The following is a 17,445-nucleotide window of genomic DNA, read 5'->3' as shown; positions in this document are numbered from 1 at the left end:
TTAGCAAATTCCTTGGAAAAATTAATATAGAAACATTTACCTGACAACATTAACTGACTTTATAATTACAGCCATTAAACTGCTTGAAAGAGGGGGAAGATCTGAAACAGTCTTTGGCATAGTCAGTTCTTCTTCACTGGAAGCCTAAAAAAGAAAAAAGTCAACACCTGTTATAGCTTAAGAAGACATGTATGCAGAATATTGTATTTCAGTAATTACACTAACCAGGACCTATCTTTAAATAACTAGAACATTCACAAGTATTCTTTGAATAGATTTAATCCAGTTGTGTTGTGTCCAAATAAACAAAACTAATTTAAATTAGAGAGACTGAAACTAAATCACATAAACAGTATTTGTACCATGGCAAATATTCCCTGCAGTTGCTTTCACCAGAAATTTCATTTAACTACACTGGTGGTCACTCTTTACAAAGGCACAGCCTATTAAACACAAAGGAGTCCCCTCTGTGGCTCTGAGTTGAAGTGTGCATTCATGATTTCTAAATGTAACTTCAGAGACAGTGACTTTCTGGATACCTGCTCTTGTTGGTATAAAGTTCTGAATAGTATGACAAATATTTAGTTAGAACTGAATTTTGATTTACAACAATCTGGGGGCAGGGAAAACCCCAGCTTAGATGAGTGACTGGAATGAACACTCAATCTATGGGTATCCATGTCCAGCATATTCAAGCCCAGGACTGTTTCCTCTGCATCATCTGTACAGAGCCCTGTCACCCCACAGTCTCTCGGGACAGAACAATATCTGCAGGCAAACAGCTGGAACTCCCTCAGTGCCTCTGCAACAGAACCTTGGAAGCCACTCTGTGGTACCTTCTGGCAACTGTTTCTAGCTGTTTCTGACACATCCAGAGCCCACAGCAAAAGTACAGCCTCCACTAAAGAGCCTCTGCTCTTCCCTTTCAGTTCTTAAAGCTCCCAGTCTTACTAATCATATCTGCTCCTAACACTACCTGCATTAGAAAAATGGGGTGGGAATGTCGCCCTTCTCCTTCAAGGACAGTTGTGGTTCATTCAGACTTTCTCTGTCTCTACATTCTTTTCAGTATTAGAGATTCCTTCTTTACTTTCCAAAGCAAGGCAGATCAGATATTTGGAAATCCTCTGCACAGAACCAAGGAATCACAAAAAAAGATGCAACTCGTGACATGTCTCTGTATGGAAGCAGAGAATGCACAAGTGATCAGAGCCAAGCAGGGCATCAGCCAGCTTTGAAAAAGGACTACAGAGCCCTATGGGACCATGCCAAGAGCAGGGAATGGGAATGTGTCACACATCAGTGCTTCACTTCCAAAGTCCCCTAATGGTGGGTGAGATGCAGTGAGGTAGGTTTAGAACAGGCCCCTGTCCTCCTCCCTTCCCTGAGCTCTGACCACAGCACTGTAGGTGTGGCAGAAGCCCTTGATCAGTTTGGGTCCCCGGTCTCAGCTGTGCCCCCTCTCGGTCTCTCGCCCACCCACAGCCTCACTTTATTTTAGAGCAAAGGTGAAGGAACCAGGGAAACACTGACACTCTGCAAGCACTGCTCAGCAACAGCCAAAACAAACTGGTGTGTCCTCAACAGTGTCTTGGCCACAAGTGCCAACCACAGCAGCACAGGGACTGCAGGGAGGAAAGCTGCCTCCTTCCCAGCCAGACTCAGTACAAAAGCACAGAGAGAATATTCCAGAACCCAGGTTGGTAATCTCCAACACTGCCTAACTGCTAAATTCTCCTTCAGAGGCAGATACTGAAACACGTATCAGGACAAGTCTGTTCCTACACAGCTACAGTCAGAAAACTGAGAGATAAATTCTAATAGGAAATCACAGCAAATAAAACTTCCTGGTCTTTCCATGCCAGCACATGCAAAATGCTCACCTGCAGCACAAAGATCAATTTCCTGAATAAAGCTCTGTCATTTAAAAAGCATAAAGTGTTAAATAGAAAAAAGAAAATCAGGATTAACTTTACCTTCTGTAGCACACAATTTATCTCTGCTACTATTGCAGTCAAGATAATGGAGAACACACCCTGGTGAACTGCTGGGAATGAGGAGTGCCAGCACTGCAGTGCATGGATGAATTCTCCAAGAGGCATCTGAATAGAATGAATCAACTAAAACCAAAAAGAAAAACACATCTTTTTTTTCAGATTGCTTGAGTATCACTGAAATATACCAGCAAACCTCTCTGTGAAGTGCAGACCACAGCTGGAAAGCTTTTGAGGTATTCTGGTCACTTGGGATCACAGGGGCAATCAGCAAAGACTGGGAAGTCTACTCATAAATTTGAGAAAAGCAAACAAAGCAGTGGTTCTTACAAAACAGAACTGAATGTTTTTCAGAAGTCATGAAAAGCAGATCATCAGATTTACCAGAGTGATCCAACATTTCACTACTATTTTGTATCTGCTTTAAAATATCTTTTCTGTGAAGATGTGAGATTTTCAAGAATTTAAGAACACCATATATATTTTGAAATTGGTATCATACAGGCTAAAAGAAATAAATAATAAAGAAAATTTCTCCTCCCTCCAAGATCATAATATATATAAACAAATCCTTTGCTCTGGATTGAGGAAGTTCATTTAATTGCAGATAAGATTAACAACCTAGAAGTACCATCACAGTCCAGGATCACTGGCAACAGAATGCATTTGTTCTGCAATTTACTGTTTCCTCTGTCATGATGAGACCAAAATGGACAAAAAAAAATTGGTAACAAGAAAACTTAGAAAATTTAACTGAAAATTTAATCATGTGTCTACCCAAACAGTAGGCATTAGTGAGGTAACAACCATGAAGTGTCTAAGTACACCCCTCTGCAGAAAAATTATGGGTTCATCTACACATTAGCAATTACGCAGCAATTTGAACTGTAATGTGCTACCTGAATCCCTTCTTTCTGTTCTCTTTTAAGTCTATGTGCCACACATTCTAAAATTTTCTGAAAGACGTTCTGTAGAGTGTGGAGAAGATTTGTCACTTCCTCTGTCTCAGTATTCTGATTTATAGAAGCTTCAATAATTTCTTTTAGAGCACACAGCAACACTGGAGCACAAAAGCCACCTCTCTCTGGAGAAAGAGAAGAATACCACAATATAAAAGTTGTAATATTCATCAGAAGGACAGAATGAAACTCAGATACAACAAACAGTGATAATTTACAAGTGCAGACAATATATTTAGTTTCTGAGCATCCTCAGCTGAAATTTTCATATAGTCCAATTAATATTTTAAGTATGAATGCAGTGTTCCCTCCAACCCTTAAAAGTTAGAGATTAACTAACTTGCTAATACAAGAGAAGTCAGCTAAGTATAAATGCAGATGTAGCTACTAGTCCAAAATAGGGTACCTGTTTGCATAATCAGAAGAGCCATTTCTAAAAGATGTGCTTGAAATGTGAGATTTCCCAGGCCCACCATTATGACATCTTTACACACCGTCAGGTAGCCCTACAAGAGAGGGGCAAAATTACAGGAAACTCAAACTTAATGTAAAGTAACCATTAGTAAAACCCCAAAATAATAAAACCATGAACTCTTAGCCAAGGTGCCCTGAGAGCTGGTGTACCTAACTGGAGTTATCACTTCACACCAGTTGAAAAGCACAAATTCCAACCAGTCCTTTAAATGCTTCCATTGCCCTTTCCCAACAGTAAATGGTTTCTCAAAAGGCAGTAAATCCTCTCTGTTTTACTCAGGCTCAGATCAGAGGCATAGATCTGAGATGAATTGCTGAGGCAAAATGTGACATTTCTACCTGCCTTTAATAGTAAAATTAAAACCAGCAGACAAAAAGAGCTTTTCCCTACACACACACAGTTGTTATATACTAAACAAATTATGAGACAGAAGTATAGAAAGAATGAGAACTTTTAATGAGTCCGTGTATATGTGAGCTGGGTTGTTCAAGGACACTGACTAGGACCAAAGTTAGCCAAATCTTTCCTTTTACCAAAATCTGGTAAAAGCTCGGTGCTAAAATCCACCTTGGGTTAAATGAGATGTCAGGGGAATGCAACAGAGAACACTCCTGAACTAGCTGAAACCTCACCCACATTAAATCATCAAATGCTTTCCTTGAAGGGCAAATCAAGATCAGGGGAAGGGACACTGTAAGCGATGACACAAATGCCAGTGCAGTTTGTCTGCATACAAATTGCTACACCTACAGCTTTTCAAATTGAAAGCAGCTTGATTTATAACATAAGAATCCTCTAACCTGGATAATTAATTCAGAAACATCACTGTGTCTTGAAATACCATCCTCTTGATCACTTGCTAGTATAAAAGGTACAACTTGACTTTCTATCCAAGCACCTGTCTCCTTCAGAAGTGAAAGGTAATCTTCTCCTTCCTCAGAAAACTGAAAAAAAAACCAAAGGGAAGTTTACCAATTGTTTCTCCAGTTGTTTTGGAATTTCCTTATACTGTCAACTGTAACTCCAGCTTATTTTGGAAAGCTATAACCATACCTTGTGCTGAAGATGAATACTCAATCTGCAAAAGAGGCTGAAGGCTCTTAGGCTGGTTGCTTGATTCCAGCCACCAGAATCTGTTCCTTTCAGAATTGAGCCAAGAACCCCCTGCAATATCAAGGTTTACATTTATATTTTTCAGAAAACCCTTTCAAATGTTTCTTTCCTCAACAGCTTTAAACAAAAAGTTAAAAAAAAATCCCCCAACCCATAAAAAAAGCAAAGAACCAAGCCCAAAAAAACAACAAGCATACTTTTACTACTTCCATTCTGCAATGCCATAACTGATTTTCAGGCTATTGCTTATTTGCATATTCTAAAAGTCAAGTCCCTTAAAAACACTCAACACTAGATCACAAAAAATCCTGATACCTAGAAGTGAGAAACTGGTTAGAATCTGCCACCTACAAATGATTCCAAACTACTATACTTCTAGTTTAGAGTATTTGTTGGAAGCACAAATCAAAAGGAAAATCTTTTTAAAAAGGGGGAGAGGATCATGAACCTCATTTATTTGTTCTTACAGGCCTTTAGTTTGACTCAGGCAATGTATGATGTTACACATTGATTTTATAAGCACTGTTTATAATAAAGAGAAAACTACCTGTGCAGCACTGAGGGTTTTCAAAAGCTTCTTCAGTTTCACTTTAGGAACAGAAAGGAGGCAACCACGATTGACAGGATGAGTCAATAAATACTCAATGTAATCAACTGCTAAGTCTGGCTTTGATTCCTGTGTTACTTGGATACGTACTCGACGCTTCGATGCTTTAGTATTCTGAATGGGAAGGAAGCACAAAACCAGTGCAACTCTGTTAGTGTCTGACTTTAGAACCCATTTCAAAGCAGAATAATACAGCATTAAAATGTCTTATTCTATTTTTAAAAAGCATGATGCCTTAAAGCAGTCTGGCAATTCCTACATCCCTGTCACCTGCACGTGCACACCTTTGTTGGGGTGGGTGAGTCACACAGCCAGTCACAGGCTAACTCCAGGACGTGCCCCACCTGCCCCCAGCGGCACAGGCAGTCGATCAGCACAGAATATTTCCTTTGGTCAGCTCCACTGTCAAAATTTCTCAGTCTGGAAACCACACCACAGCTTAGAAGAAAACAGACAAAGACATACATTACCTTTAGAGCCATACACGCAGAAAACAATTCGTTTTCTAAATTAGTTTTTATAAAAATAATACAAACAAAGGTTCATCAACGACTTAGACTTGAACATCACAGATTTTACTGACTTATCACAGTTTTTTGATGTCTTAATTTTTCCAAATGGGCATTTAATATATCAGATTGTGAAAAATTAACGAATACAGTCATTAAGAAGTTTCTTGTCATTTGTATTTTGGATTTCCAAACGTACCTGAATGTAGGAATGGCAGCAGGGGGCATGAAGGATGCCAGAATAATCAATGGAGTCATGCACCGCTCGTCCTAGGATAAAAGAATTACACTGTATGATGTAAGTGTAAAGGTACATATGCAAGAAAAGCTAAAGAGAGTACTAAAAAAGTATGATTGCATTTTCTCAGATTAAAGATTTCCCTTTTTCACTACAAATTTGCTGAAAGAAGCTCAAAATAATGTGGCTTGCGATCTGAAATGCCTGATTCCTGGTTTTGGAGGTCAATTGTCATATCCTTCAGCTTTCTGACAAACTGCCAGAACAACTACCATGAATAGTCATGGCTCCATTAGATGAATCCTCATTGCAAAAGAAATACCTGACTTTTTTCCCAGGAGTGATTAAGGTTTAATTGCACAACCATGACACCATTTAACTCCTCAAGTAACCAGTGCCTTAAATGAATATTCATTCACATCACAAATTTATTTAAAAGACTCTAAAGAAAAGGGTTCTTATATAACAGTGGTAATGTTTAATGCACTATTATTCATTACAAATATGTTATAATACATGGTCTAGGCCACAACATAATATCACTCAGGTTATATAGAAACCAATCCATATTAAGAACTCTTCCAAAATGGTTTATCTCTATGTACAAGCTTCATGGAAACAGCCAAATTAAATTAGCACCTACTAAGCCATTCCAAGATCTAAAACCTTGTAAAGCTCATATTTTGAAAAGAATTTTTAAAATATATTTGTAGCTTTTTCAGGAAAGAGACAGGCTATTTCAGTATGTTTGCAGCTTTTTAGGAACTAAGCCTCTGATGACAGGTCCTTTTAGATCCAAGCTGCTTACTCACTATAAGAATATCAAAGTCAAAGAGGTTGCTTGATAAAGCTGGGGATCTTGTCTGTTCACAGACCCTTTCAGAAAGGATGCTACACCCTCTACCAAAAAAGATTTGGAACGTCTTTTGACAGCTTCCAAATGCTTTCAGGGCAGAGAGCACTTGTATGTCTGTGCTGCAGAGTAATACACAGCAATGAAAAACTGCTTTTCACTCCCTGATTATCTAAAGCAAAGTTGCAGTGAAACAGCCACCATATTTCAGGATAGTTCAGCATAAAAGCCATCAACTAAGAAAAAGATATCCAGTATGTAATCCTTCCAAATTCACTGTGGGAGCAGCAGCCACTATTGGCCACTCACAGGACAGCATCCTCCTCAAGAATAATACTAAAACAATTAAAGCAAGGCAACTGACAATTGGAAAATTACTGATTTTCATTAACTGCCTATATCAAACCAAAGCAATAAATAAATGCATCAACAGATCATTAGAGTATTCAAATTAGCAGAAATCTCAGAATCACAGAACGGTTTGGGTTGGAAGGGACCTTAGAGATCATCTGGTTCCAACCACCCTGCCATGGGCAGGGACACCTTGCACTTAGCCAGCTTGTTCCAAGCCCCATCCCATCTGGCCTTGAGCACTGCCAGGGATGGGGCATCCACAGCTGCTCTGGACAACCTGTGCCCGTGTCTCACCAAACTCACAAAAAAGAATTTCTTCCTAATATTCAATCTAAACCTACTTTCTTTTAGTTTGAATCCATTCCCCCTTGCCCTGTCACTACACTCCCTTGTAAAAAGTTTCTCTTTTTCTTGCAGCCTCCCTTCAGGCACTAGAAGGCTGCAATTAGGTCACTCCAAAGCCTTCACTTTTCCAGGCTTAACAATCCTGATTCTTTTAGCCTTTCCATTTAGGAGAGGTCCTCCACCCCTCTCATCAGCTTGGTGGCCATCCTTTGGACTCACTCCAGGAGTCTTAGGGTTTTTGTTCTTTGAGATTTTTTGGGGGGTTGTTGTTCTCTGAGGTAATAAGGGGTTTTTTTTAAGGTTGTTGTTCTTTGGGAGTTTCTTTGGGGTTGTTGTTCTCTGAGGTAATAAGGTTTTTTGTTTTCTCTTTGTCTTAAGTGTTTCACACTGGAGCTAGAGACGACAAGCTGAGTCTACTAGTCTGTGTTATTAAGGTTGTTTATTCTTCATTATCTATTAGTTCTTTCTTAGCTTTGCAAGGCATCTCTAGCAAAGCAGGACACGTGGCAGGACTGGGGCGGATTAGAGAGCTTTGCACTTTATGTATGGTACTTTTGACTCAACTACTGTCTAAAACGTACTTTTTATTTACAAAATTTTACTAATGTCTACTACTTATGCTAACATGTCGTTTCTACTCTAAACTAATTTCTAAAATCTAACTCAGCAGAAGATGAGGGACGAGAGCAAGAACAAGGAGCACAGGGGCCACTCCCCAATTCCTCTATCTTGTCTCTTCAGCTCCATATACTAAAAATTTTAACTTCTATATTTATATTGTATAATAAACTAGCTACTACTTATTTTAAATTCTTTCAGCTTGTGATTCTTCTTGCATGTGAGCATTCACTCCCATGGCCAGGGATCAGAGGCAGTGTCCTCCTGGGCTCTGTGTGAGGCTGGCTGACCCCCTTGTACAGATCCCAGACCCCCCTGTCCGGTCTCCAAACCCTCCAGGGTGGTCAGAGGGATGTCCTGGACTCACTCCAGCAGGTCAGCAGGACGTGTTTGGCTTTCTGGGCTGTGAGTGCGCTCTGCCAGCTCATATTCAATGAAAGGAGTGCCACAGCTGCTGCAGCTGCAGCTGAGCCCTAAGAAGTGGTGCTGGTGGAAGAGTCTGGGGGCAGTGGGCAGAAAAACATGTGGACTCTAATGTACACTGAGTAATTATTCTGCAGCAGCACACTTGTATTTACTGTTTTCCAAAAGTTCTAAAACATTCAAAGGAATAAAACCCCAGAAAAACCTTACAAGGAGATCAATTTATTGCATAAGTATTTCTGAGCTGACTATTTACATAATGGTTTATCAGTTCAGACACTGCAGCTGGAGAATAGTTTGTACCCATTTGTGGGATTCCAAGAAACTTGCTGCCATTTATAGTTTATAGCAACAATGAAAAAGAATACTTAATGCCATAAAAATAGAGAAAAGACATAAAACATGAAAGCATCTGAAGAAAATACTGAGAAAATACAGAAAAATCTAGGCCTTCTTTACCTGAAATACTTTAAAATATTCAGGAAGTACAGAAGCAAACTTCCTGATAGCATAATCTTTGGCATCTTCATTGTGATCTAGTGCTTTGTGGATACTTCTCCAGAGAATTACAGTGATCTCCAACAAACTTGCCACGCTGGCTACATCATTTACTGACAACACATTATCCAACACCTGAAATACAAACACTTAGATGATATTACCCAATGTATTTTCAAATAGAAATTTAAATTAAAATAAGGCTTAAAAGACACTGAAAATCCTTCTAGTCCCTTTACAAAGGCATTGCTGTAGAACAGGGACTGCACAATTCAGTCTTAATCCTTCTAACTTCACATACCTTGCAATGGTAATTTAAAAAATAGTTTAACTGCAAAACAAAACCAATTTATAATCAGCACTGGAATTACGCAACTATTATTTTAAAATATGCTTCATATTCCTTCTATCTTATTCTAGCTACTTGACCAAATTTCTGCTACTTCAGGACATGAAAATCCAGTAACAGCAGTTCCCCCCTTCCAATTCCAGAGATGCCCGAGGGCCTTCCTTTAGACTTTGTGTCATATTCTGTCTCACATTAAGCCCCACTGAACAGAAGTTACCAGAATTCAACATAAAGTGGACTTTCTTACACTGCTGTTCTCTCTTTCACTTTGCTCTTCATCCTCATCCCCACTGCCATGAAGACGCTCCTTCATTGCTTTCTGGATGCAGGCATTCAAGCAGCGCCGAATAGTCAGCATCAGTTTAGCTACATTTAAAGTGAATAAAAATAAATTAGACATTTGATATTTGCTGAGAATGTTGGTAATAAATGCTTCTAATTATAATGCTGGAAAGCCAGTATGAAAAAGTAGGCAACAGAACCAGAAACAGCTAGGAAAAATGGAGAAATTTCCTTGTAAAGGAAATTGAAAAAATGTGAACATGTTTTATATCCTCAAGTATGAAGAAGAAATGACAACATTATCATCAGGCTCTGTAATTTTATTGTTAAAACAGTATACAAAAAAAACCTTAAATAACCATCACCTTATCCAGTCAGAATCAGAGGAAGCTCCTACATTTAATTTGGCATAGCTGTTAACCTAATAAGCCACATTCAAAAACACATTCCCTCCTATGTCAATGTTTATTCCTGTGTCAATTCCCATTCCCTCCTATGTCAATTCCCCGTTTGGAAAAGATGTCATGGCCCAACCAATGCACTCCTGAACAAGGGCTCAGATCTAGAAAAAGTGAAAGGGTTATGCCCACTCTGGTGGAAGTGCAAGATGATTTCATAATTGTGATTTCATACCCTTATCAAGATGATCAGTTGAGAGGCAATGGTTTGGGCATTTCACTCAAGTCACTCCATGCTGATTATCTGGGTTTTATTAGAACTCCTCCAAAACAAAATTTTCCTGGTTTTACTTGGTTCAACAGGACTTTTCTAAAAAGCAGTGACATTCTGGGCAGTACAAGCCCTCTACACTGAAACTTTGTGAAGCTTTCTGAAGGAGGGCATTTTAGATTTTCTCTGAGCAACTTGAAAATACTGATCCACAAATCCCAGATAACCAGATTATCAGATGTAAACATTTCTTTTTTCAGTTTCTATATAATCTTTCACATGAAGATCTCAAATCACTTAAGGCAGCAGGGTATTTGCTACCCTGAGACATAGGTATCAACTGAGATAGTTTTAAGGTATGTGTGGGGAGACAGGGGAACAGAAGGACCATGGGCTGAAGGGTACAGTACAGCATCCAAGAGCAGAGATGAAAAGCTTTCATCTCCTCAGTGTTGAAAAAGCTGATGACACTGCCTGCTGTGCTTATTGCTGGTGTCAAGAATTCCAAAAACTACGAGCTAATATTATACTAACCCCCCAAAAATCTAACAACAATGTGCCACTGTTACAGAAATAAGCAGAAAAAAGCATTTACACGGCGCGATATCAGTAACTCCAAAAGCTCACAAGGTTTTGCATTTACCTATATTGGTGGGGGCAGTAAATTCATAAGCATACTGATAGAACTTCCTGGCTGCTGCTGGGTTCATCTGGATGAGGGTGACGCAGCGCTCACACCACACGTTCTCGGGCTGGCTGGTGGGGAAGAAGGAGTTGAGCAGGAGGTTCACGATGCGCCGCGACACCGGCCGGGAATCGGCCTCCAGGCGGGACAGGAGATGCTCCATGGGACAGATGGTCCAGAACTGTGTGAGGGGAGAAACAGATACTCAAAGGAGTTAAAATAGAGTTCAACAGAATAAAAACAGAGGAAAAAAGCATCACCTTCATTAAGTGATTTCCACGTCAACAGTCTAAACAAAGAGAAGGAACATTAACCTGGAAAACATGAGCATTTTTTATTTTTACAGCGATGTGTACTGGAGGTCGAATTCTGCTGAAATAATGTTATTTTGCTGTGCTGATGTTTTAAATCTCTTGGTATCTCTGACTCACTGGTAAAAGTGTGGTTCAATCCCAGCTCAATAGACCTGCAATACTAATGCAATTCTATAGATACAGAACTATTTCCTCTACAAGGATATCACCATAAAATACAATTATTTGTCATTATGTGCCATGTTGCATACTCTCCTCACAGGACAAAGTAGGACCAAACTACTTACAAGTATTGTGTACACCTTAAAAACCCTGAATAACACCTCATATGCATCAACCTTCTTTCCAAAACCATCCCACATCCTACATTACTAAATATTGAATGCATCCCATTCTTAGCAGAGCTCTAGTTTATTTGTAACTCAGAAATCAAAGGCTATGAAATTCAGAAAGAGTACACAGCTGTTATGCCAGTGGTGACACTACATTCATAATTTTTGTGAGAAGATTCTGAATTAATTATGCTGGACAATTTCAAATTGAAACAAAACAAAACAAGCAAAACAAACAAAAATCCAAAAACAACAACAACAAAAAAACACACACACAAAAAAAGAAAGTATTTTCAAATGCCAAGGAACCTATTTTACTCTTGAGTAGAAATACTTGCAGCAGCTAATTACCCTGTGAATTCGAACTATGGATGTTCCTATTGGAACTGTCATAAAAATGAGTTTAAAGAGATCCCAGGACTTATCAGAGATACACACTATAGTTTTTACATCAACATGAAGTTACTGAAAAACATTTAACACTTACTAGGATATTTTTTTCTTTATGGAAACCTGATTTTTCCTTCCTCTAAAAAATTCCTAACATTGAGAATTATCTTTTTTCTCTGTCTTTAATGGCAGCAAACTCAGAATAATTCACAAACAAAGTGACCTCAGCCACTCCCTGTCTGGCTTCCCCTCTACACCCTTCCCCATCTTCACAGCCCTCCTCTGGATGCTTTCTAATAGTTTTATTTATATACTTTATTAGACTTAGCAAGAGACAAAACCATTGTTAAATTAAAACACAAAATTGAAATTAAGGAACTATTAACATTAGAGAGTGGAATAAGAGCTCAGAGATGCTATAATGCCTGTGGCTAGACAGTATCACCCTAAATAAGAGCCCACAGCAGAACACAAAATACATTAAAAATCACTATAAAAAGACACCAAAATCCCGAAGGATGTGCCCACAAAATAGAGACAGATACTATAAAAATAGGAGAATCTAACCAAAAAGCTACTGCTGTAAGGTGTTAGGCATTTAGAAGAGTTGGGCAGCTGAGGCAAGTGTGGCTGGAACCCATTGCTCTCCCCTGCCCTCCCACAGAGAGAACAAGAGCATTCAGGATACCACAAGCATTAAGAGCAATACCACAGCAAAGAAGGTTCGTTCTTTCTTTTTTAGGAACACTGCAACAGTCTCAAAATGCACTTTTTTTTTTCTAATAGATGCCTTGATTTTGTCTCCTTGGTACTTATCAAGTGTCATTGTCTTACCTTAGCAGCCTTGGTAGCCTTCACTTTGAGCAGCATTTCCACAAAAGCCACTCGCACTTTCTCTGAATTGTCATGAAGACTGTGTTTGGTTGCAGGCAGGAGCTGTTCCAGGAGTGGGTGACTTAGTTTGTTATCCAAAATTAATGGTATGGACTAAAATTTTAAAAAAAAAACAAATCCAGAAAGAGTAGAGCTGAAAAATCTATAGCTAAAAAATTTTGAAGAAGACTATGACACTTCTCAAGTTAAATAACGCAGGGGCAGATACTGTGCGTGCTTATCCTTGCAATATTCTGTAGTAAAAACTACTTTGATTACTTCAAATTTACAGTGAACTGTGTTCAGTTAACTCACCTCAGTTTCAGACCTACAATGACCATTGTCTTGCCCGCTACCTGAGGGCACACCAGCTCTCTAAAATACACTGATTTCAAATTAAAAATGTATTTCTTTTTTCCAATTCATTTTTAAATCAGGACTTTCTGCTTCCCCAGGATAGCTTGCCTATGAAGCAGCAGTAGAGCAAGTGAGGATTAACAGGATGACAGCTTCAATTTAAGGCTGAACTGACACAGACACAAAATCTTCAAGTGAAAATGCTGCTTTGGGAGTTCATTTTTCTGTCCAAGCTATCAATTATTTCTCATGTGCCAGAAAGATGTAGATGAACCATTTCTAACATAGTGAGCAATGCATGGGAGGAGGCATCACCAGACAAACTGTGGAATTATATCCACGCAAACCTCACACACACAAAGTGGAGTACAAAATCCTAATTGTGCATGTCGTGGGATGCATTAAAGCCAGTGATGTAAGAACATCCTGGAACCTGCCTACATATATTTTCAAATCTAAGCATCATTTCTAATAGCTAAAAAAAATAAATTATTTGGTCCAAACAGCATGTGTACAATTGGAATTGAAAAACCCTAAGAGTCAAAAAGCCAATCAGTTAATATTTGAAAAGATATTTGTGTTTTCCAAACACGTGGTTTTTATGAAATGTGCAAAAGCTCCACGTATTAGGAATTCTATTGCCTGACATTTTGAAGAACAAGTAATTTCCTTGATTGAAAGTGGCCTGCACTAGAAACCTGTACATCAAATCAAATAGAAAAATGATAACCATGATAAAAACCATTTACTTTAAAAACAGAGCATCGAACATCAGCAGATGTTATATCACATGCCAGCTCTCCAGTTATCTTTTTTAAAAGATCAGTAAGAATTGTTGGAGGAATCATCTCCCAGTACTCGGATGTGATCTTAGTAACTCCAAGTATCCCTGTAGAGCGGACAGCTGGATGAGGATCTTCTAAGAGACTCTAAAACAAACACAAGAATAATGCTGTGAGGATATGGATTATTGTGACTCTACTGCTGGTTGACCTGAGCCTATCTTAAACAAAATGCATTTAATCATTATGAAAATTGTCATACAATAAAGGAACTGTAGTATTAGTAGTCTCTCAAGGCATTTTATTATGCAGAAAACAAGGAAATTTAAATCAGAAGCAAAATTAGGATAACTATTGGCCAACTTTTTTCATTGGACTGTTGAATTTATTTTTCAAATAAATCAAGTCTTGCATTTGTGACTTAATTAAGAATATTTGGACTTCTATTTATATGAGATTACACTGATAACTGTTCCTATGGAACAACATAAAAACTCTGAAATTCATTAAATTATCTGATGTTTACTCAGAAATCCCCAAACATTTTCTTAATGAAAATACTCTGCCCATTCTCACCCATTTGGACTGGTAAGAGATTTTTAGGCCTCCATTAGACTTAATTTCAGAAGTATTTGGTAATACAGTACTGAACTTCCACTGAGCGCTTTCATAGTAACTGTGAAGGTCTCTCCCCCACAACCCCAGGTGAAGTAAGGATCAAGAATCATTACTCATGCATTTAATCTTTCAAAGGCATCTGTCATTCACAGATTAATAAATAAAAAACCAAAATATTTCCTTTTTAGAGTTTAAAGTGGTGTACAGCATCTGCAGAAAACATACTACAGAAATTTAAAATATTAGTTTACCTTTGTATTTTCTGCGCCACAGACCTCTATTTCCCTACAATTATCTAGAAATTCCATGATTTTTTTTATCGACATATCGACTTTTTTTTTTGAGTTACCTTTGATAAAAGTTTCATTTTTAACATTTTAGTTTCATTAAAACTTACAAAAAGTTCTTCAAACTGTTTCTGAATTTCACTGTCCATCTCCTCAGAAGTGAAACTGGGATCACGAAGAGGAAAAACATCAACAAACAAAAATGCTGCATTTGCTCGAACTTCTGAGTTTCTGGCCTGTAACAATGGAGGAAAAGACATTTTTCCATAAGGATGAACTTAATATCCAAAGGTGTATCCTGTCAAATACTTTTCTCCAAACATTTTAGCAAGTGTTTTTAATTAAGTAGATGGAAGAGATGAATTTGTAAATGGATGGAAGAACTTAAAGTCACATATGAGTTTTTATGTTTTATCTTACATATCTGCCCCTTCAGTAAAACCTGAGATTTTGTTACAATCAGCTTCAATGACCCTGAGGAATCACAGTCGGAGCCCTTCTGCCTTCTGTAATGCTGAATAAATTAAAAGCAGTTGGGATTTCTCTTGGTGGCCATAAGGCACCTCTTCAGGACAGAAGACTCTTGAATTCAATCAGATTAAATTAATTAACTTGCTTGTCAAGAGACAGGTGATTTTATTGAAAAGCTCAAGCCTATTTCTTTGAGAAAACAGTATTTAGTAACTAAGTACCAGAAAGTTTGTATAAGAGTAACTTATACAGCAAAAACATACTCAGTTCTGCATCTCTGCAGAACATAACAATACCGTAAGTATTAGACCATGTTCTGAGCCCCGGGCAGCTCATCAAAAATCTGTGGAAGCCTTACAATATTTTACCAAATTTAACAATTTTCTGTGTACTCCAGCATATATTGGTTGTAGAGCCACGAATGCAAAAAAGGAAGAAGAAAAAGGTACATTTAGACACTCATTCAGTGAAAGACAATTGATCTTGTGGACCCTTAAAGGACAGAAAAAGAGGGCAGACAATGAAACCATGAAGAAATTCAAGGCATCTCAAGGAGAAAGCTGAAATCTAACTACCAAACTACATTTTATTTATCAAAGATAGCCGTGCAGTGATTAAGAGCCTCTCCTGTCTCTGCTTGGAAAGAAGAGAGAAGGAAGCATTTTATCCAGATTTTGGGTCCAATAAAAAATAAAATCTCTTAATATAACAAGCAAAGTAGGCCTAATTTTAACAGGAAGATGAAACAGTTCAGGGAAATTCCTGACTATTCTAATCTTCTAATTTTCTTCTTTCCTTGTCATAAAGCACATTGAGATCAAAGGCAGGGAAAAGAAACATGGCAATAACCATGTAATATTTAGACTTAAATAATGACAAATAAAACCAGAAAAACACAAAAGAAATGAGTAACAATTACTTCATTTGCTATCTGTTCTGGATTTCTCTTCTTGACTAATTTTGATATGTTGGAGTAAAACTGTAACATTTCAAATTCTTCAAGTCAACAAAATCACTAGGAATTCTGAATGGAAAACTATAAAAGCAAATAAAGGACATATATACATCCTTTAGTTAGGGACTTGTGTTTTCCTTTATTTATTATGGATAATGCAAACAGCTGAAAGGTGAAAAGATCATAATGCTTAATTTTATCCTAAAAAGTTGTAGAAAATCCTTTAAGTCTGAGCTTGTCTGTATTTAAGAATTAACACATAACAAGTTAATATGTGAATTCAGGGTGAAATAGCTCTTCTGCACTGACATTGCATGTGAAAATTATTTCAAATGTGTTTTTGTGCAATAACCCAGACCTTGTCTACCATAGCCATTCCAGAAAGCTAATTTCCATAAACTTTTAAATTGCATTACACTGAATTCCATCAAGCTCACTTTTAATTCTGAACTGAGCACCCACAGTTCAAATTCCTGCCTTTAATTAACTGGAATTTATCCCAAATGTATTTGCATATTCAGGCTCCTACAATGTCTTCACTGAGACAGAACCTAAGACTTTAAATTCATGGCCTGTTTTAATCACACTGACTTTTCTATGCCAGAGCCAGCAGTTATTTAAATGACTAATATTTCTTTACTATTATATTTGTACTATTCTGAGGAACTTTCAGAACCTTCTGAAACAATATTTTAATTTGTTCTTTGGTTAATTTTCATAGCTTTCTTTTAAATTTTATCTGGTCTTACAGGTTCTGAAAATCACTTTCAATTATTTAAAACACTGTTTCCCCAGGACATGTTAGTTTAAATGTGTGGGATGTCAAAAAAAAAAAAAAAAAAAGACAACCAAACACTTTAAAGGAGTCACTTCCTTCAACAGCTTCAATTCCTGGAGGAGTGGTTCTTGACTTTTTCAGCTTGATAAGAAATAGCTTAATCACTACTTACCTCACACTAAATATCCATATTTTTATATCCATCTATCTCCTCATACTAACAATCAATCACTGCAAATCTCTTTTACATTTGCATGATACTTGCTTTTCATAACAAGAATATGAAAAAAGATGAAGAAGTTACATATGGGTTTATA

At 37.7% G+C, this 17,445-nt stretch overlaps 1 protein-coding gene across 1 annotated transcript in view; it reads right to left on the bottom strand.

Annotated features, from left to right (window-relative positions):
• The window catches only part of NCAPG2 (non-SMC condensin II complex subunit G2), a 45,280-nt gene that overhangs the window by 10,104 nt on the left and 17,731 nt on the right, over positions 1-17,445 (bottom strand). Inside the window, exons 11-25 of the mRNA XM_063415755.1 lie at positions 15,035-15,160; positions 13,987-14,166; positions 12,842-12,994; positions 10,930-11,152; positions 9,583-9,701; positions 8,948-9,121; positions 5,857-5,927; positions 5,433-5,586; positions 5,089-5,262; positions 4,482-4,592; positions 4,229-4,372; positions 3,360-3,459; positions 2,894-3,078; positions 1,977-2,120; positions 41-144 (exon numbers count right to left, since the gene is read on the bottom strand). Of these exons, the coding sequence (XP_063271825.1) occupies positions 41-144; positions 1,977-2,120; positions 2,894-3,078; positions 3,360-3,459; positions 4,229-4,372; positions 4,482-4,592; positions 5,089-5,262; positions 5,433-5,586; positions 5,857-5,927; positions 8,948-9,121; positions 9,583-9,701; positions 10,930-11,152; positions 12,842-12,994; positions 13,987-14,166; positions 15,035-15,160 (2,162 nt within the window). The remainder of the gene's footprint in view (positions 1-40; positions 145-1,976; positions 2,121-2,893; positions 3,079-3,359; positions 3,460-4,228; positions 4,373-4,481; positions 4,593-5,088; positions 5,263-5,432; positions 5,587-5,856; positions 5,928-8,947; positions 9,122-9,582; positions 9,702-10,929; positions 11,153-12,841; positions 12,995-13,986; positions 14,167-15,034; positions 15,161-17,445) is intronic.

Source organism: Prinia subflava, chromosome 1 (genome assembly GCF_021018805.1).
Source record: "Prinia subflava isolate CZ2003 ecotype Zambia chromosome 1, Cam_Psub_1.2, whole genome shotgun sequence".
NCBI lineage: Eukaryota > Metazoa > Chordata > Aves > Passeriformes > Cisticolidae > Prinia > Prinia subflava.
This window is presented reverse-complemented; position numbering and strand designations above follow the sequence as displayed.